The sequence below is a fragment of the Mandrillus leucophaeus genome, unplaced genomic scaffold (assembly GCF_000951045.1).
Source record: "Mandrillus leucophaeus isolate KB7577 unplaced genomic scaffold, Mleu.le_1.0 Scaffold1209, whole genome shotgun sequence".
Lineage (NCBI taxonomy): Eukaryota > Metazoa > Chordata > Mammalia > Primates > Cercopithecidae > Mandrillus > Mandrillus leucophaeus.
In genome coordinates this window covers 198,067-220,213 of record NW_012100421.1, presented here as the reverse complement: position 1 = coordinate 220,213, position 22,147 = coordinate 198,067, and the positions used below count along the sequence as shown (strand labels likewise).

Below are 22,147 nucleotides of genomic sequence, written 5' to 3'. Positions count from 1 at the left end.
GCCATTCTAAATTTTGTAATATCAAATGTTGAAATCCCAAATTATCAAAATCCCTAATGTCTAAAATTCCCAAAATTCAAATATTGATAGACCAAAATCACAATATAATTCTGGAAAGATAATTTTAAAAAATTTTTTTAAAGACATTTACTTACATTTGTAAAGAAGGTTTGTTTGAGAAACATAAAAAAACAACTGAACATTTGAGATTTTGTCTTTTGGATTATGATTGGCACTGTGAATGGCTCTACCATTATGCATTCCCAGCAGCAATGAATGAGAGTTCTTGCTGCCCCAGCATTTGGTGTTGTTCATGTTTTGCATTTGAGCCATTCTAATATGTATGTAGTGGTATCTCATTTTAATTTGCAATTGGCTAGTGGCATACAATGTTGAAAACTGTTTCATATGCTTCTTTGCCTGGTGTGTGTCTTCTTTGGTAAGTTTTTAGAGTACTTTGGACACCAGTCCTTTATCAAAAGCATTTTGCAAATACTTTCTCCCCATCTGTGGCTTGTCACTTCATTCTCTTGACAGTGCTTTCACAAGAGTAAATGTTTTTAATTTAATGAAGTACTGCTTGTCAATTATTTCCTTCATCGATCATGCCTTTGGTGTTGGATCCCAAATATTCAGCCCAAACCCAAGATCATCTAGATTTTCTTCCTCACTATATTCTAGGAGTTTTATACTTTAGCATTTTACATCTCAGTCTATAATCCATTTTGAGCTGATTTTTGTGAAGAGTTTAAGGTCTACGTCTAGATTCATCGTTTTGAGTGTGAACATCCCATTGTTCAACACCATTTGTTGAAAACTTATCTTTTCTCCATTGTATTCCCTTTGCTCCTTTATCAAAAATCAGTTGATAGTATTTATATGGGTCTATACCTATGCTCTGTTCCATTGATCTATTTTTCTGTTCCATTGATCTATTTTTCTATTATTTGGCAAATATCACACTGTCTTTATCACTGTAGCTTTATAGTAAGTCTTGAAGTCAGATAGTGACAATCCTCCAACTTTGTGCTTCTTCAATATTATGTTTGCTATACTGGTTCTTTTGCCTGTCCTTATAAACTTAAGAATCAGTTTGTTGATATTCAGGAAATTATTTTCTGGGATTTTGATTGGGTCTGCCTTGGATCTATGCATCAAGTTGGGATGAAGTGATGTCTTCATAATATTGAGTCTTCCCATCCGTAGACATGGAATCTCTCTCTATTTATTTAGTTTTTTATTTCTTCATCAAAGTTTTATGAATTCCTCATAAAGGTCTTATATATTTCTGTTAGTTTTATGCCTAAGTATTTAGCTTGGGGGTAATATTGTAAATGGGATTTTGTTTTAAATTTCAAATCCCATTTGTTTGTTGCTAGCATATAGGAAAGCAATTAACGTTTGTATATCAACCTAATTTTGCTACCTTGTTAATAATTGCTTATTAGCTCCAGGAGAGTTTTTTGTTGCTGTTGTTGTTTTGGTTTTTTGTTTTGTTTTGTTTTTTGGTCAATTCTTTCAGATTTTCTACATAGATAATCATGTCATCTGCAGACAAAGGCAGTTCTATTTTCTTCTTCCCAATCTGTATACCTTTTACTTCCTTTTCTTGTCTTATTGCATTAGCTAGGACTTTCAATAAATATGATGTTGAAAAGTGTTGGTGAAAGGAGATGTCCTTATCTTGCTCCTTATCTTAGTGGGAAAGCTTCAATGTCTTACCATTAAGTATGACGTTAGCTGAAAGATTTTTGTACATGTTCATTATCAAGTTGAGTAAGCTCCCCTCTATCACTAGTTTGCTGAGAGTTCTGATCATGAATGAGAGCTGGTTTTGCTAGATGCATGTTCTGCATCTATTGATATGATCATGTGATTTTTCTTCTTTAGCCTGGTGCTGTGGTGTAATTAGTCTGCTGCCACAGCCAAGTGTATAAAATCCTCTGGTGAATCTCTTGTGATCATTCAAATCCTAGAGTAATCTCCTGAAGAAGAGAAGAGCCTCTGCTCCACATCCCATGGCTTCCACCCTCCTTTCCTGTGCAGGGGCCCAGCCTCCTCCCCACAGCCTTGGGGGCTCTTGCCCCTCCTGTGCTAATAGTAGGTCTTATACAATCTTTCTAATGATTTTTTTTTGTAACCCACTGAGTATCCCCACCTCCCCCATACCCTCTGACTACTCTTCCCAGCCTCTAGCAATCATCCTTCTACTCTCTATCTCCATGAGTCCAATTGCTTTGATTTTTAGATCACACAAATAAGTGAGAACATGTGAACTTTTTCTTTCTGTGTCTGGTTTGTTTCACTTAGCATAATGACCTCCAGTTCCATCTATGTTGCTGCAAATGAAAGTATCATTCTTTTTTATGGCTGAGTAGTACTCAGTAGTATATATAAATACTGAGTAGTATATATAAATATATAGTATATATATATATACTGAGTAGTGTATATATATATACTGAGTAGTATATATAAATACTACATTTTCTTTATCCATTCTTCTGTTGATGGACACTAAGGTTGCTTCCAAATTTTGACTGCTGGGAACAGTACTGCAATAAACATTGGAGTGCTGCTATCTCTTTGGCATACTGATTTCCTTTCTTTGGAGTACATACCCAGCAGTGGGATTGCTGGATCATGAAGTAGCTCCATTTTTAGGTTTTTGAGGAACTTTCAAACTGGTTGTACTAATTTACATTTCTACCAACAGTTTATGAAGGTTCCCTTTCTCCACAAACTCACCAGCATTTGTTATTGCCTATTCTTTGGATATAAGCCATTTTAACTGGAGTGAGATGATATCTCAGTGTAGTTTTGATTTGCATTTCTCTGATGATCAATGATGGTGTCATCAATGATGATCATCAATCATCAGTGATGATCTTTTCTTATACCTGTTTTCCATTTGCATATCTTCTTTGGAGAAACATCTAATCAATTCTTTTGCCCATTTTTAAAATCAGATTATTAGATTTTATTCCCTATAGAGTTGTTTGACCTCCCTATACATTCTGTTAATTAATCTCTTGTCAGATATGTAGTTTGCAAATATTTTCTCCATTCTATAGGTTGTCTCTTCAGTTTGTTGATTGTTTCTTTTGCTGTGAAGAAGTTTTTAAACTTGACATGATTCCATTTGTCCATTTTTGCTTTGGGTGTTTGTGCTTATGTGGTATTACTCAATAAATTTTTGCTCAGACAAACGTCCTTGAAAGTTTCCCCAATGTTTTCTGGTAGTAGATTCATAGTTTGAGGGCTTAAAGTCTTTAATTCATTTTGATTTGATTTTTGTATATGGTGAGAGATAAGGGTCTAGTTTCATTGTTCTGCATATGGATATCCAGGTTTCCCAGCATTATTTATTGAAGAGACTGTCTTTCTCCCAATGTATGTTCTTGGCACCTTTGTAAAAAACTGAGTTCACTGTAAGTGTGTAGATTTGTTTCTGGGTTCTCTATTCTGTTCCATTGGTCTATGTGTCTGTTTTTATGCCAGTACCACGCTGTTGGTTACTTTAGCTCTGTAGTACAATTTGAAGTCAGGTAATGTGATTCCTCCAGTTTTGTTCTTTTTGCTCTGGAGAGCTTTGGCTATTCTGGGTCTTTTGTGGTTTCACATAAATCTTAGGACTATTATGTCTCTTCCTGTGAAGAATGTCATTGGGATTTTGATGGAAATTACATTAAATTTGTAGATTGATTTCAGTAGTATGAACATTTTAACAATATTTATTCTTCCAATACATGAAAATGGAATATTTTTCAATTTTTTGGTGTCCTTTTAAATTTCTTTTTTTTCTTTTTTTTTTGTTTTTGTTTTTGTTTTTGAGATGGAGTCTTGCTCTGTCGCCCAAATTTCTTTTATTACATTTTTTGTAGTTTTCATTATAGACATCTGTCACTTCTTTGGTTAATTTAACCCCTAGGTATTTCATTTGACTTGTGGCTATTGTAAATGGAATTGCTTTCTTGATTTCTTTTTCAGATTGTTCACTGTTGATATATAGAAGTGCTACTGATTTTTTGTATGTTGATTTTGTATCGTGTAACTTTACTAAATTTGTTGATGCGTTCTAATTGTTTTTTGGTTCAATCCTTAGAGTTTTCCAAATATAAGATAATATAATCTGTAAACAAGGATAATTTGACTTCTTTTTTTCCAATTTGGATGCACTTTCTTTCTCTTGTTTGATTGCTCTAGCTAGTACTTCCAGTACTGTTAAATAACAGTGGTGAAAATAAGCATCCCTGTCATGCTCCTGATCTTAGAGGAAAGGCTTTTAGTTTTTCCCCATTTGGTATGATAGTAACTGGGGGTTTGTAATACATAGCTTTTATTATGTCGAGGTATGTTCCTTCTAGCCCCAGTTTTTTGAGGGTTTTTATTATGAAGGAATATTGAATTTTCTCAAATGCTTTTTTTAGTATCAATTGATATAATCATATGTTTTTTGGTCTTCTTTCTGTTGATATGAAGTATCACATTGACTGATTTGTGTATGCCTTGAATCCCAGGGATAAATCCCACTTGGTCATGATGAATTATCTTTTCAATATATTGTTGAATTCAGGTTGCCGGTATTTTCATGGGGATTTTTGCATCAGTATTCATCAGAGGTCTTGGCTTGTAGTTTTCTTTCTTTGCTGTGACTTTGTTATGTTTGGTATCAGGGTAATATGGGCCTCATAGAATGAGTTTGGTAGTATTCCCTCCTCCTCTATTTTTCAGAATAGTTTTAGTAGGATTGGCATTAGTTCTTCTTTAAATGTTTGGTAAAATTCAGTAGTGAAGCCACTAGGTCCTGGGCTTTTCTTTACTGGGAGAACTTTATTCTGGGTTCTGTCTCATTACCTGTTATTGGTTTGTTGAGGTTTTGGATTTCTTCATGGTTCAATCTTGGTAGGTTGTATGTGTCTAATAATTTGTCCATTTCCTCTAGATTTTCCTATTTCTTGGCATGTGGCTGCTCATAGTAGCCATTAATTATCCTTTGAATTTCTGCAGTATCAGTCCAAATGTCTTTTTTTCCATCATTGACTTTTATTTATTTGGATCTTCCCTCTCTTTTTCTTAGTTAGTCTGGCTAAAGGTTTGTCAATTTTGTTTATCTTTTCAAAACCTCATTTTTTGTTTTGTTAATATTTTGTATTGTTTTTTACATTTCGGTTTCATTTATTTCTACTATGATTTTTATTATTTCTTTTCTTCTACTAATTTTATCTTTGGTTTGTTTTTGCTTTTCTAATTCTTTAAGATGTATTACTAGGTTGCTTATTTGAATTTTTTTAATGTAGGCACTTAATAGCTACAAACTTCCCTCTTAGTACTGCTTTGGCTATATCCCACAGGTTTTGGTATGTTGTGTTCAAATAAACATTGTCATTTGTTTCAAGACTTTTTTCAATTTCCTTCTTAATTTCTTCATTAACTCATTGGTCATTCAGGAACATATTGTTCAATTTCCATGTGTTTGTACAGTTTCCAAAATTCCTCTTGATATTGATTTCTAGTTTTATTCCATTGTGATCAGAGAAGATACTTGATATTTAATTTTGTTGAATGTTTTAAGACTTGTTGTATAACTCAACATATGGTCCATTCTTGAGAATGATTCATGTGCTTAGGAGAAGAATGTATATTCTGTAACTGTTGCATGAAATGTTCTGTATTAAGTCTATTTGGTCTATAGTGCAGATTAAATGTGAGGTCTCTTTGTTGATTTTCTGTCGGGAAGATCTGTTTAATGTTGAAAGTTGACTTTTGAAGTCTCCAGCTATTATTGTACTAGGGCCTGTCTTTCTCTTTAGTTCTCATAATATTTGCTTTGTATATCTGGGTGCCCAATGTTGGGTGCAAATGTATTTGAAATTGTTATATTTGCTTGCTGAAGTGACCCCTTTATCATTATATAGTAATCTTCTTTGTCTCTCCTTGTAGCTTTTGTCTTGAAATCTATTTTGTCTGATACAAGTATAGTTACTCCTGCTCTTCTTTGGTTTCCATTGACATGTGATATCTTTTCCTATCATTTTATTGTCAGTGTATATGTATCTTTAGAGGTAAAGTGAGTTTATTTTAGACAACAGATCAATGGGTCTTGATTTTTCATCCATTCAGCCACTAAGTAGGTTTTGATTGGAGAGTTTAGTCCATTTCATTGAATGTTATTATAAGTAAGCAATTATTCCTCCCATTTGGTTATTTGTTTTCTGGTTGTTTTGTGGTCTTATCTCCCTTCTTTTTTCCATGTATCTGCCTTTCAGTGAAGGTAACTTCCTCTGGTTATATGGTTTTATTTGTTGCTTTCTATTTTTGGTGTATCTTTTATATTTTGAGGGATGGTTATGTTACCATGAGGCTTGCAAATACTGTCTTGTAACTCATTATTTTAACCTCATAACAATTTAACACTTTTTGCATAAACAAACGAACAAGTAAAAACAAAAACAAAAACTTTAAACCTTAAATTTGTCCCCCTACTTTTTAAGGTTTTGTTGTTTCTATTTACATCTTATTGTACTGTCTATATCTTGAAAAGTTTCTGTAGTTATTATTTGTGTATTGGTTTGCTATTTATTCCTTTTACTTAAGATAGGTTTAGATTACATACTAAAGTTATAATGTTATAATATTCCGTGGGTTTCTGCGTACTTACTATTACCAGTGAGTTTTGTACCTTCAGATGATTTCTTTTTGTTCATTAATGTCCTTTTCTTTCTGATTGAAGTACTCCCTTTAGCATTCCTTGTAGGACAGGTCTGGTGTTGATGAAATCACTCAGCTTTTGTTCATCTGGGAAAGTCTTTATTTCTCCTTCATGTTTAAAGTATATTTGATGAAGAAATAGGGTAAATTTTTTTTTTCTTTCAGCACCTTAAATATGTCATGCCACTCTCTCCTGGCCTGTAAGGTTTCCACTTAAAAGTGTGCCCACCGGACATATTAGAGCTAAATAGTATGTTGTTTGTTTCTTTTTTATTGCTGCTTTTAGGATCCTTTCTTTACCTTTGACATTTGGAAGTTTGATTGTTAAATGACTTGAGGTAGTCTTCTTTAGATTACATTTGCTTAGTGTTCTATAATCATCTTATACTTGAATATTGCTATCTTTCTCTATGTTTGGGAAGTTCTCTGTTATTATCCCTTTGAATAAACTTTCTACCCTTGTATCATTCTCCACTTCCTCTTTAAGGCCAATAACTCTTAGATTTGCCCGTTTGAGGGCTATTTGCTAGATCCTGTGAGTGTGTTTCTTTGTTTCATTGCTTTTTATTCTTTATTATTTTGTCTCCACTGACTGTATTTTCAAATAGCCTGTCTTCAAGCTCATTAATTCATTCTTCTTCATCATCTCTGTTATTAAAAGACTGTGATGTATTCTTCAGTATGTCAGTTGCATTTTTCATCTCTATAATTTCTGTTTTATTATTTTTAATTATTTTAATCTCTGTTAAATGCATCTGATAGAATTCTGAATTTCTTCTCTGCATTACATTGAATTTGCTTCAGTTTCTCCAACATAGCTATTTTAAATTATTTATTTCTGTTTCTCCAGGAATAGTCCCTGGTGGCTTATTTAGTTCATTTAGTGGGGTCATGTTTTCTTGGATTGTCTTGGTACTTGTAGATGTTCATCTGTGTTTGAGCATTGAAGTATAAGATATGTATTGTAGTCTTTTCAGCCTGGGTTGGTTTGTATTTGTACCTGTCCGTCTTGGGAAGGCTTTCCAGATATTCAAAATAACTTGGGTGTTCTAATCTAAGATGTATCTGCTTTAGGGAGCACCTCAACCCCAGTCATGCTGTGGTTCTTGCACTTTCACTGAGGCACCATTTTGATGGTCTTTGACAAGATCTAGAAAACTTATCTGAATTACCAGGTAGAGACTCTTGTTTTTTTCTCTTACTTTCTCCCAAACAAATGGAGTCTCTCTCCCTGTTCTGAGCCACGTGGAGCTGGGGGTGGTGTGACACAAGAACCCTTGAGACCACCACTACTAGGACTCTGCTAGGTCAGACCTCAGGCCAACACAGCACTGGGTGTTACTCAAGTCCTGCTGTAACCATTCCCTGGCTTTGGCCTATGTTCACACAAGGACTTGGGACTCTTTGATCAGCAGGAGGCAAAGCCAACCAGGCCTGTGTCCTTCCCTTCAGTGTGACAAGTACTCCTCAGGCCCTGCGCATGTCCAGAGATGTTGTCCAAGAGCCAGGTTCTAGAGTCAAAAACCTTAGAACTCTATGTGGTATTCTACATTACTGTGGCTGAGGTGGTACTCAAACCACAAAATGCAGTCCTTCCCACTTTTCCTTTCTTTCCAAAGGCAGAGGAGTTTCACCCTGTGGCCAGAGCCACTACTGGCCCATGGGGAGTACTGCCAGACTACCATTGCTGTTCCTTTAAGCCACAAAGTCTCTTCAGTCAGCTTGGCATGAATGTACCCTGCCTGGGACTCACCCTTCAGAGCAATGGGCTACCCTCTGGCCCAAGGCAGGCCAAGAAATGCTATACAAGAGCCAAGTCCTAGAACCCCATGAACCTACTTAGTACTCTACCCCACGGGGGCCAAACTGGTATCTAAGGTGCAAGACAAAGTCCCCTTTGCTTCCCACTCCCCACCGCCACTTTTCTTAAGTAGAAGGAGTCTTACCCCATAGTCACTATGGTTGGGAACCTGCTGAGTCTCACTTGAAGCCATGAAGTTCTCAGTCTCACTTAAGGCCCTCAACATAGTACCTGAGTATTGCTGCTGGTTATTCAGGGCCCAGGGGCTCTTCATTAGCAAGTGATAAATTTTTCCAGGACTGGGTTCTTCCCTTCAAGGAAGCAGGTTCTCTTCTGGCCCAGGGTGTGTCTAGAGATGTTATCCAGGAGCTAGGGCCTGGAAAGAGGGCCTCACGACAATGACTGGGGCCATATCCTGCTGTGGCTGAGATTCAAGATGCAACACAAAGTCCCCCCCACTCTTTCTTCTCCTCTTGTAGAGTGGAGGAAAGGGATCTCTTTGGAGCTGTGAGCTGTGCAGCCTGGGGCTAGGAGAGGAGTGATGCCAGCTCTTCCTTAGCCATCACAATGCTCCTATAGTCCACTGTCTATTGGCCAAGTTCAGCACTAGGACTTGCCTGAAAGTTGCAGTCCTTGTGGCCTAGATAGTCTTTCGAGTTTATTTAAGGCCCCAGAGCCCTTTAGCCCACAGTGGTGAGGCTTGCAGGAACTCAAGTTCAGACCACTGGGATTAGTGATGCCCCTCTGGCTAGGGCTGGGTTAAATGCTCCCCACAGTTTGGTCCGGTTCTGTTTTCTGCTATAATAGGACAGCACTGAGTTCAATATGTCACAAATGTTGCAATCTCCCTCTACCTAGCACACAGAAACACTGTCCATGCACTGCCCACCCGCTGCTGGGGAATGGAGGAGGGATGGTGTTGGTGATTCAAGACTGTTTTTCCTACCCCTTCAGTGCCTCTTTCTCTTTCAGTGATATGAAGTTAAAACCAGGTGCTGGCTGGGCACGGTGGCTCACGCCTGTAATCCCAGCACTTTGGGAGGCCGAGGCAGACAGATCATGAGGTCAGGAGATCAAGACCATCCTGGCCAACATGGTGAAACCCTGTCTCTACTAAAAATACAAAAAATTAGCCGGGTGTGGTGGCGGGCGCCTGTGGTACCAGCTACTCAGGAGGCTGAGGCAGGAGAATGGCATGAACCTGAGCGGAGATTGCGCCACTGCATTCCAGCCTGGGCAAACAGAGAAGAAAAAAAAAAAACAGATGCTGTGAGTGCTTACCTGATTTTTGGTTCTTATGAGGTGCTTTTTTGTGTAGATAGTTGTTAAATTGGTGTCCTTATCTGGGTGACAATTAGTGGAGTCCTTTATTCTGCCATCTTGCTTCACCAGAAATCCAAAATTATTATCTTATTTGGTCTAGCTTATCAGTAGCCCTTCTCTTGTAGAGGTCTCCATGGGGCTTTGCTAAGCTCGAATATAGATTCACATATTAAATACTGCCCCCTTTAAACTCTGATCTGCTCTTAAAATATTTGGATATACATAAGACTGACATTTTGTAAAGTAGTATATGAGCAATGTGACAACAAATTAAATGTTTCCTTTAAAAAAAACGAAATACTCTAGAATATGAATAAATGAAAGCAGTCTTTCAAAATGGTCATTTTGTAAGATTATCTGTTTCTGAAAAAACTTGCTGGTTTAAGAACTAATCTTGAAATTGCTTTAAAAAAATTCATTAACGTATTTTTTGAAAATAAATTTCATTCACATACACTAAAGCTGAATGTCTTTCTTTAAACCACAAATAAAATAATATGAATACAATGAATGCATAAACTTGGCTTTAATATTTCAAAAAAAAATCAATTCTACCTTCAAGAAATAAAGACTTAAACACTTGCAGCTATATTAAAGGATATGTTAATATACAAGGAAGCACAGTTCCAGATGAGATTTTCTAGACATATGATGGATGATATGTTTTGGCTGTGTCCCCACCCAAATCTCATCTTAAATTGTAGTTTCCATAATCCCCACATGTCATGGGAGGGGCCCAGTGGGAGTTCATTGAATCATAGGGGCAGTTACCTCCATGCTGTTCTCATGGTAGAGAGTTCTCATGAGATCTGATAGTTTTATAGGAGGCTTTTCTCCCATTCACTCTGCACTTCTCCTTGCTGCTGCCATGTGAAGAAGGACGTGTTTGCTTCCTCTTCTGCTGTGATTTTAAGTTTTTTGAGGCCTCCCCAGCCATGTTGAACTGTGAGTCTATTAAACCTCTTTCCTTTAATAATTACCCAGTCTCAGATATGTTTTATTAGCAGCATGAGAATGGACTAATACAATGAGCTATCATTAATAATTCTGTAGCCTCCTATCAGGAAATGTTTAGTCATGTACCCATGTACATTATATTCAGGTCTATTTCCTTAAAAAAGTAGTAGAATACCTGACATACTGTAGACTTCTGAGAGTTTCCCCTTGGTGTGCATTTACATTTAAGAGAGGAGATTTTAACATATTTATGAAGAAGGGTAAGTCCTGGTTTTTGCTCTTGAGGTCCATAAACTTGATTAAGAAAATAAAAAGACAGGCATTGTGGGGACACTGGGGATTTTAGAACTTTTCTTTTATGCCCAGAAAAATTTTAAAGATTCAAAACAGAACTATATCTGTCTCTTTAAGAATTTAAACCTTTTATAGTAAGGTATTATTAAGAATGAACTTCAAAGCATCAATTTACTTTAATCAATATTCTTACTATGTACTTGGACACTTACAAGGAAAATGAGGGAGAAACAAGTAAAATTGTAAGCTAAAAAACAGAATAATAGAAAATATTCACAAAGTACATGCACTGGACTTTCCCAGTAGCAAATTAATTTTTAGTACAAAATTTTTTTTGGATTTTCCCCTATAAGATTTGGAAAGTACAGAGAGATTAGAGAAAAAAGACAGTCTGGTCAAGACCAGACTGACCAACCTGGTGAAACCCCATCTCTACTAAAAATACAGACAGATTAGAGAATAAATTTGGGTAGTAGACCTTGTTCTATGTCAATTTTGGCAATCCCCTCCCTGAAAAGAGGAAACATTCTATGAAGGTGAGAAGGATTGAGAGTGATAAACACCATTAAAATACATGGATTGCTTTCGTTGTTCTTACATGAAAACAGTCACAGAACAGATAAACACAAAGACAAGTTACGTTAGTACTGCTCTATGAGCCTGCAAATGGATGCAAATGAAGCCTAGACTATATAATCCAAGATAAGAAGCAGAAATTTCAGCCACAAAGAATCTAAGTGTAACTTAATTCTAAGGTTACCATGGAAGTTTAATTTTATATTTAAAGCAATCAAAAAAAATAAAATGTTCTATGGTAGTTTAATCTCATCAAAAGCTCTGTGAGTAGTTCACGTTTCTATAAATCTCGTTTCAAAAATGCAATGTCCTACTGTTAATATGAAATATTGCTATTTTGACAATTTTAAATTATTATTTTACTAAAAGTACTTAAAGAGAAAATTATCAATTAATTGTTTGGCACAGGTCATTAAATTCTGAGATACGCTGTTGCATATGTCTAGAATACATCAAACCATGGAGTCTACACCACTCTCCTGGCAATCAGTTGCTACAGAAAAGACTGAGGAGCTGCTACATTCCAGAACTGCCAGTCTATAATGTCAACAGAACCAGTGTCTTACAGTGAGTCAAGAAATGTTTATTGGCTAGGTGCAGTGGCTCACGCCTGTAATCTCAGCACTTTGAGAGACCGAGGCGGGCAGATCCTTTGAGGTCAGGAGTTCGAGACCAGACTGACCAAAATGGTGAAACCCCATCTCTACTAAAAATACAAAAAAAAAAAAAGCTGGGCGTGGTTGCACACACTTGTAATTCCACCTACTCGCGAGGCTGAGGCAGGAGAATTGCTTGAACTTGGGAGGCGCAGATTGAACTTGGGAGGCAGAGATTGCAGTGAGCCAAGATCACACCATTACACTCCAGCCCGGGTGACAGAGTGAGACTCCATCTCGGAAAAAATAATAAAAATAAAAATCAAAGTAAAATGTTTATTAAATATCTACTGTGTGCTAGAGGAAAAAAAATGAGCAAAAACAGAGAAGAAAGAAAGAGCATGGCAAGTACAGGGAATTATAAGCCGTTCAGGATTCATGGTGAGCTAGGAGCAAACAGTGGGTATCCAGAAATGCAGCTAAAAGGGTTTGTCCTCAAGGACCTTAGATGTCAGGATGTTTAACTTTATCCTGTGCATTATGGGGAGCCAACAAGCATCATCAGCAAGGGCACAGTCTGATTTCCATTCTTTTAATCTCTTTCTGACTACAGTGTATAGGATGAACATGTAGGAAAATAGATCAGTTAAGAGCTCACTGCAAAACTCTGTATGAGCCATGAAAGTCTGAACAACAAAAATGATACCAAAAGGTACAATCAACAATCGTGGTAGTTGAATGTGGGAAAGGCAGTGAGAGCAGTCTATGATTTTCTTTAACAAAAATTTATATGATGCATATTGTGCCAAGGACTCTTGTAAGTGCTTTATTAATGAAGTTCATTTAACACCCATAAAAGTCTTACAAAGTAAGCACTACTGGAAACCCAATTTTACAAATGAAAAAATCAGGCCATCAACTAGCTGATTAAGTTGTTCATAGTCACACCAATTGCCTGTGATTGAAACAAGATTTTAGCAAGAAATGGGGTATGAGAATTTATACTTCTTTTAAAATTGTTTTTGGAGACAGGATCTCTCTCTATTGCCCAGGCTAGAGTGCAGTGGCACAGTCATAGCTTACTGAAGCCTCGACCTCCTGTGCTCAAGTGATCCTCCCACCTCAGCCTACCGGGTAGCTAAGATTACAGGCATGCACCACAACACTTGGATAATTTTTTGTTTTTGTGGAGATGGGATTCTGCTATGTTGCCCACGCTGGTCTCAAACTCCTGGGTTCAAGTAATCCTCCCACCTCTGACTCTCAAATGCTGGGATTACAGGGATAAGCCACCTCACCCAGTTCAAAGTTCACATTTCTAACCACTGAACAGTGCTGCCTACCTAGAAGGCCAAGGAAGGCTGCCAGATTTTTGCCTTGGGGAACTAAGGAGATGATGATGCCATTAAGAGAACTATGTTTGGATAGGAAGGTGAAAATGCTTTGGGCCTGTTGTATTTCCAGTGCTCATGAGTTATTTAAGTGGAAATGTCTACCAAAGTTATCTGTATTAGAATCTGAAGCTTTAGAGAAACAACTGAGCTGGAGATGCAGGTTGGATCTGTCAGCATATAGGTTAAAATCAAGACAAGAATGACTTGAGATTACTTAAGAAGAACACGTTGAAAAGGTTAATAGAGAGAATGCTGGAAAACATCCACATTTAAAACGCAAGCAAAGGAAGAAGAAAGCATTAAGATAAACCAAAAGAAATTGTCAGGGTGGGAAAGTAATTTAAAAAAATAAAGTTATGGAAGAGAGATAATAAAGAGTATCAAAAAGAGAGATGCTACAAAATAAAGACTAAAACACCAATAGATTTAACATTATGAAAGTCCCTAATGCCCTTGGAAATAAAGGCCAGATTTTAAAGTGTGGAGGAGGAGAAAGGGAAGCTGTGAAAAACAGAGAGAAAATTGAAGGCAGGCCTTGGGTTAGAGATGAAGATGTGAATAAAATGCCAGTTTTTAATGAAAATGGAATAGTCCCATGGAATTAACACCAACGAGTCTTTTATACAAAGGCAAATGTGCAAGGGTTTGACAGCAGAATTAAAGCACTGCAAAAGTGCCACCCCCACTGCTTTCTCTGTGACCCTTGGAGCATGAAGTTCAGGGAGGGGAGGATGAGAGAAAGAATCAAGGGAAAGGAAGGACAGAGAGTTGTACGGAGATAAGAATGCAGGTTAATACATTTTGTTTGTTTGTTTGTTGTTTTGTTTTGTTTTGGTGAGTATTGAAGGCTATAATGCAAAAGAGTGATTTGCTCAAGAAGAGATTTTAGAAAGATTTACATGGCACTGGTACAAATGTTCAATGGAGTAAAAGGAAACAAAAGACAGAAGCTGAGACATTCTTATAATGACCTAAATCAGCGCTTCTGAAAGTATAGTCTGTGGATTTGTGGGGTCTCTAAGACTCTTTCCATGGATCAACGAGGTTAAACCAATTTTAATAATAATTCTATAAAGTTAAATGGCTTTTTCACTATATTGCATTTTTGCATGAATGGTGCATAAGCAATCATGAGTTCAACTGCTCACACCTTAGCAGAAATCGAGACAGTAACCCCATGCTGTACTAAGAGTCACTGTGCTCTTCACAGACCTGCAGTCACAGAAGAAAAACATGAAATAAGTTCTACTTTTAAAACTATAATTAATGGATCAGTAAAATGTATTAATGGTATTAAATCTTGGCCCTTGAGTACATCTCTTTAAATCTATGTATGATGACATGGGAAGGACACATGAAGCTTCTGCCACAAACTAAAGTAAGAGATTTGTCTCAAAGAAAAGCACATGCATGACTGTTTGAGCTGTGAACTGAACTAACCACTTTTTCCGTGGATCACTATTTTTATTTAAAGAATGACTGAAAAATAAACTACATTTATTCGAAATTCTGTGTTTGGCGGATATCTTCCTGAAAATGAAAGAACTGAATGTATCAACTCAAGGAAAACTAAAAGTATCTATTACCAATGATTAAGTTCAGGCTTTTAAGCAAAGTTGGAATTTGGAAAATTGTCCCCCACTGGGAGCTTAACAGCATCTCAATATTGGAAGAAATTTCCTACAAGACCAGTTGTAATATGAACAAATGTAATTTGTTGCTATTTTCTAATGACATGTTTCACCATTTGGAAAGTGACATAATGCAGTGAACTAGTATTTTCTAAATGATCAATGCATACTATTACAAAACTACACATGAATAGCAGATTCGTTCAAAGTAGAAGACAGATCAATAGATTTAAACGTGTCAAAGTACAAAAAATTCATTAATGTGGTTTTAATCTCCACATACCAACTAACCTTTAAAAAACTAGCACTTCTTAAGTTTGGATTTAGTATTAAGGAAAATTATCCACTATTATTTGTAAAGGCTGTTAAAATAATCTTCCTTTTTCCAAACACATATATGCAATTGTAAATCCATATTTTTGTTCATGTATATCAGCTAAACAATGTATTGCAACTGATTGAATGCAGATGCAGATATGAGAATCCAACTTTCTTCTTCTAAATCAGACATTTAAAAGAATTGTATAATGTAAAACAATGCCATTCTTCTCACTAAATATTTTCTTGCTTGGGAAAAATAGAGGGTTTCTTTTTCCTAGAAAAATATTTATGTTTACGTGTAATAGGTGTATTGTTATTTAAAATATAATGATAGGCTGGGCACGTTGGCTCATGCCTGGAGATCGAGACCATCCTGGCTAACATGGTGAAACTGCGTCCCTACTAAAAATACAAAAACAAAATTAGCCAGGCATGGTGGCAGGTGCCTATAGTCCCAGCTACTCAGGAGGCTGAGGCAGGAGAATAGCGTGAACTCGGGAGGTGGAGCTTGCAGTGAGCTGAGCACCACTGCACTGCAGCCTGGGTGACAGAGCGAGACTCTGTCTTAAAAATAAATAAATAAATAAAATAAAGTATAATGATAAAGAAATGTTTTTATAGATCTCTCAGTTTTAATATCTGAAGTGATAGACTGTGATAAAGATAACCTAAATAAGAAAAGCTTTTTGGATCCTCAATAATTTAAAAACTTGTAGAGTCCTGAGACTGAAACATCTGACAACTGTTTATCTAATAGAAAGTGATAAGGGGCTGTACTAGGGTAATGGCAAACCTCTGTAACTGGAAATTGAAGAGCAAGACTTGAATAGAAATGAGGTTCCAGATTTTAGAAAGACATTTAGACTTATGTATCATTTAAACTATTTGTTTTTGGATGAATTTTCAAAAGAGTTGATTTAGCTGGACCCTAGATACTACCTTCAGGCCCTTAAAAGAATCAGATCCTTTAAGGATGATTCTGTATTATTAAATATAGTGTATTATTTATGATAATTCTTCTTGCTAATTTCTAGGCCACATACAACAGGATATAAAAAGCCAAAAGACAAAGGATAAATTCTTTCATATGTGTGTAATCCTATAAACCCTCTTTGAAGTTGATTCTCATATTTTTGCTTTACAGAAAAGGAAACCAAATATCAGGAAGCGTAAGTAATTTAGTAAGTCACAAGGAAGTAAATAGTTGAGCCTGGATTTTGAACTGTTTTTTTTTTTTTTTTTTAATCAAAAGTCCACGGCTGTCATCCACTTTATTCTAGATGCCTTTGTTTTAGGTTTATTGGGTAGAAGTTGGTGTGAGGAGTTTTTTGCTTTCATTTACTTATTTGTTTTTTACCATGCAAATAAAGAGTGCCTATTCCATTTTACTTGATATGTATGCAACAATCCAGTGATCAAGGATAATATTGTATCACAATGAATTTGCATTCTCATTAGCTATACACATTTAAATGTTAGATAACACAGAAAAGATCTATAAACAAATATATAAAATGCTCCTCCAATGAAACCTTGGATGTCCCATTTTTCTGAGCTTCAAACCACTGTAATTGTTTCCTGCATAGTATTTATGCCTGTGTTCCTCATTAATAGCCATTAATCATGTGTTCCATTAACAGCCACTCTCAACAGAATCAGGACTAAGCTATTAAAATAAGTGTAGGGTGATGGCAATCCTATGAATAACTAAGCCAAAAGATGTTGAAATTCAAAAAAGGGAAGTGACTTTTAGCACTTTCCTGGGATTCATCCATGCTATGAATAAATACGTTGCTTTGAAACAAATAATTTTTGTGAAAAATGTTGCGTGATATGGATTTGATAGCAATGTTAAATCTAAATTGATAGATAATAAATTAGTCTTCCTTCAAATAGAAAGCCTGGGCTAAGCAAGAAGCATCAACAAAAAGATATTTCTATTGTACAAATTACATATTAAGACTCAATGAAATAAAAGATTTTGTGTTTGGGATCGATACTGTATAAAATAATTATGTTTGTAATAAATTGACTCATTTATTTGCAGTCCATCTGCTTTTATGAGAGACTTGAATTTCCACAATAGACTTCAGACCAATTGAGTAGGAAATGAACAATTATGGAGGAAAGGGGGAATATACCAGAGGGAAACTCTGAAATAACAAAAGCTTGAAATTGAGGTGCTTTTGTACTACATATTAAGTGGTATTAATTTATTATTTCTGAAACATTTTTTATCTAGGTTTCTCAAGGCTGTCAATATATTTGAAAGAAAATTAAATTTGTTCTGCAGTTCCCTGAATTGTATATTAAATAGGTGGAAGATACCAAGATATAAATGTTAATACAACATAAGGAAGGACATGCAATGATAACCAGAAGATTCTATATTCAAAATAGAAGGATAATAACTATCCTCAGTGAAAGATGATAAAGACCAATAGAAAAAGAGAAAATCAATCTCAGCTGAGAATATGAAGTACAAAGTTCAAGTCCTTCTCTAGAGAGCAATTGCATTTTTCTATAAAACAGAAAAAAAACACAACTGTTTCTAGAAAAGGGCAATGGGAATGGGGTTGCTCTTCACCTATAGTTCTAGAAGAAAAGGCATATGGCTAGTCCATAAGTATACACATTTAAGTCCTGGTTCGTTAACAGACTATATTGAGTCAAAAAGGACAAAATATCTTCATTAAGGTTTTCCCATAAAGATGTTTTATTTTCAAACTGTATCATTAAAAAATCACCCAGATTATTTTATTAAATAGATAATGGCACAAAATATATGCTAATCATTTTTTCAATTGAATTCAAATATGATGCACATGCGTATTCATATATATTTAATACAGAAAGAAACACAGAGAGTGAGGGAGGGAGTCCACTATGTATTAAGTACTGTGTTAGTGAGTAGGCCTCCCTTAGGAACCTTATTACAGAGTACAAAGCTAAGAGAGTAAATAAAGTATATTTAAAAATTCATGCAAAAGATGACAGAATCACCATTCCAAAAGATCTTGGTGGGTAACAATCATGAACTGGATTTAACAAGATGTAACTTAAAAGTAAAAAACTATAGTGTTGCACTAAGCTCCCTCCAAAGCAACTATATATTTATAGGAGATGAAACACATGATTCACCAGGCATGAGAAGAAAGCTTCCATAATCAAAAACAATTGTATCCATCTTTTTAAACTCCAGCTCCTATCACAGCATCTGGTCCAAAGCAGATCTTTAGTATTTGTGGAACTGACTTGGATTGTGTTTTGGGAATTTTGTCATTGGTAAACCTAAGGAGAGTCAAGAGAACAATGTGACCAAAAAATAAAAATAAAAAAATAAAAAAAGATTGGGACTTTCATTGTACTGGTAGAAAGATGAAGTTTATAATCTGGCTCAGTTTCTTTTTTGTTTTCTTTTTTGTTGTTGTTTTTTGGTCAGGGCAAACTTAGGTCATTATTTTTAACACTAGAACTGTAGTTTAAGAGCAGATAGACAAGCTATAATGAGAATAGACAAACAGCAAGGCCACCGAAAGAACTCAGAACTACATCTTATAAGAAACAACTGAATGATGCCAATGTTTAACTTGCAAAAGAGACTACTCAGTTGATTTCAAATATATGACATATAATGGTAATGAACTATCACTTATTAAGCAATTACTATTGCAATGTATACTCATTTAATCCTGCTAACAGACATGTGAGGTGAATATTACTAGCCCACCCCCCCCCTTTTAAACTAATGAGAAGACTGTCATCTGTAAGGTAAAATAACATGTCCAAATTCATAGAGCTACATGGTTATAAAGCTGATTTATAAAATGATTTGACTCCAAGACCAAGATCAGGAATTATTACACTGTGTCTTGTCTTCCACATGAACTAACCACAAAGGAATGAGTGCATGCAGACAGATTTCAGCTCAGTATAAGAGAATTGTTACATTAGTTCATGGAAGAATATGTTTTTAAAGTATTTTTGTTAGTGTCTAGGAAATCTCTGTAACATTTTATTGTATAAATTACACCCTTTAATGTAAGAGGATAAAAATAATACTGAACATTGGCAAATAGCCTATGATTAATAGAGTTTACCTATGAGTTATCTGCTTCTAAGATAAATACCTAAAAATAATATTGGAATTAAATATTCCTTTCAAGATCTATCCTCCCTGCTCCCTGAGAGTGCAGTTAATTTTTCAAGACCAACTGGGGACATGTATTTTCAATGTTTATGGTTAAAAGATATATACATGCACAAAAATATACATGCACAGAAATGAGAATCACTTCAGAATTGGTGTTAACTTTAGGGAAAAAAAGGCCAAGAACTTACTCTTTGTAACTACAAATTTATTTCTAAAATAGAAGCGCTCGTGGATTTAGAAGTAAGGTATAAAATTCAAAAACGTATCCATGTTTCTCAAGGACCTTGTTGTAGGCCACTCTAATTCCATACGTTATGTGACTTTTCCTAGAATTTTTACACTAGAAAACAAGCAATCAAATTTTGTTTGGTTTTAACAACCTTCTTCTCAGAAGCATATGTCTATCGAGGAAGTCTTCAGATAACAAGGACAAATCATTCCTAATAGGTCTATGAGATTTAAGATGTGAAAGATCAACATTATCTTTAGTTGACTTTACTGGATGTCACAACCTTCTGATTTCTGTAACCACTTCTTATGCCTCTTCCTCACTGAGACAAAATCAGAGGTAAACAGAGATTCACCCTAAGAGAAATTGGGGAAAATGAGGAACAGGTTTTCTACACAAAAGTTTATTTGTTTCTTATTTCTTTTTCAGAAAATAGAGGATCGCTGTTGTTCCCAACAGGTTTGTAGGGAAGAAAATTGGAGAAACATTATTACATTTTCTTAGATGTTGGCAACTGAGGCAACAAGGACTGCAAAACAAGATTGTGTGTCCCCTATTCCCAAATGATCAAAATTGGCAATAGGGATGGGGGAGCATTGGGGTTTTAGGGTTGTTAGGGTTTCGTCAAGCCAGTGTATTCCCTGCCAGATTTTAAGGAGAAAAAGGCGCTGGAAAATGGAGTGATGTTAGCCCCCTTTCTTATTTTTCACTGCTGCCAAAAACTAACTCTATCTCTCTCCCCAACCCTTCTCTCCATCTCCCTCCCTTAGATGTGTTTGCACAGAAGAGTGCCCAGTGAAGAGACCGACTCCTTGGATCGCTTTGCGCAAAATCCACCCCTTTTCTCTCCTCCCTCCCTTCCAGCCTCCGAATCCCGCATGGCCCTCCCTCCCCTCCCGCAGCGGTGCGTGGCTGGGGATGAGCCGCTGTGAACTACTAAGGTGGGAGGGGGCTACAGGCAGAGAAGAATGTCAGATGCTCAGCTCGGTCCCCTCCGCCTGACGCTCCTCTCTGTGTCAGCCAGAACTGGTTTCTGTAAGAAATAGCAGGAGCTGTGGCAGCGGCGAAAGGAAGCCACTGAGGCGCTTGGAACCGAAAAGTCCCGGTGCTCCTGGCTACCTCGCAACGCGGTGCCCGGCCGGCCGTCAGTACCATGGACAGCAGCGCTGTCCCCACGAACGCCAGCAATTGCACTGATGCCTTGGCGCACTCAAGTTGCTCCCCAGCACCCAGCCCCGGTTCCTGGGTCAACTTGTCCCACTTAGATGGCAACCTGTCCGACCCATGCGGTCCGAACCGCACCGACCGGGGCGGGAGAGACAGCCTGTGCCCTCCGACCGGCAGTCCCTCCATGATCACGGCCATCACCATCATGGCCCTCTACTCCATCGTGTGCGTGGTGGGGCTCTTCGGAAACTTCCTGGTCATGTATGTGATTGTCAGGTAAGGAAAGCACCAGGGCTCCGAGCGGAGGGTTCAGCGGCTCAAGGGAGTCCAAAGAGACACCTAACTCCCAAGGCTCACTGTTGGGCGGGAGGATGAAAGAGGGGAGGTAAACTGGGGGAACTCTGGAGGCTACCACGGACAGTGATTGCTATTTCTGTGAGAAAATCTACTTTTCTATTTTTTTCAATTGATAAAGAAGTAATCCAAAATTTCAGGAGCAGAGAAGTTGCTTTGGTTAAAGCTACAAAGGTCTAGGGGTTGGGGGGAAGTTATAGGGTAGACTTAGAGCTCTTCCTTATACTGAGCAAAGAGGGCTCTTGGCAGAGTCCTACACTCAGTCCCTCTGCAGGAGCTATGGAAAGAGTAAGTTGTGAATAATGGGAGAGAAATTCTAGTTAGCTTTCCCAAATTTGGTTGGGGCTGTGGTGTGTGTGGGGGGGAGGGGGGAGAAGTCTTCTCAGTTGTTTTGAGATGGACCTTGGCAACTTTCCTACTCCTGCTGGTTTAGTACTTCCCTGTACTACAACCCCACCCTTTCTTCTCCCCTACCATAGCAGCCCTTACCCATATCTTCCTTTCATCCTGAGGCAACACTAGGTAGAGGAAGTTTCCCTAGCGTCTCTCCATGGTAGTTTTCCTCCTGTTATAACAAACATGACAGCTGTGTTGCCTAGACCAGTTTGCCATTGGTAGCTTCAGATCGCCTAAGTCACAA

The 22,147-nt window shown here is 36.9% G+C and overlaps 1 protein-coding gene across 10 annotated transcripts in view; it reads left to right on the top strand.

The window, feature by feature from the left end:
- Nucleotides 1–22,147, top strand: part of OPRM1 (opioid receptor, mu 1) — a 123,087-nt gene that overhangs the window by 9,901 nt on the left and 91,039 nt on the right. For 6 of the 10 annotated variants that reach the window (XR_001005016.1, XM_011970805.1, XM_011970818.1 and 3 more), the window contains exon 1: nucleotides 20,848–21,429. The exons of 2 other annotated variants lie outside the window; for them this stretch is intronic. Coding sequence is in view for 6 of the 8 variants with exons in the window: in XM_011970805.1 (XP_011826195.1) it covers nucleotides 21,140–21,429 (290 nt within the window). In the remaining 2 variants the exon portion in view is untranslated. Of the gene's footprint in view, nucleotides 1–20,697; nucleotides 21,430–22,147 lie in introns of those variants that run through there. 2 more of the 10 variants (XM_011970783.1, XM_011970745.1) reach the window with 2 other exon arrangements.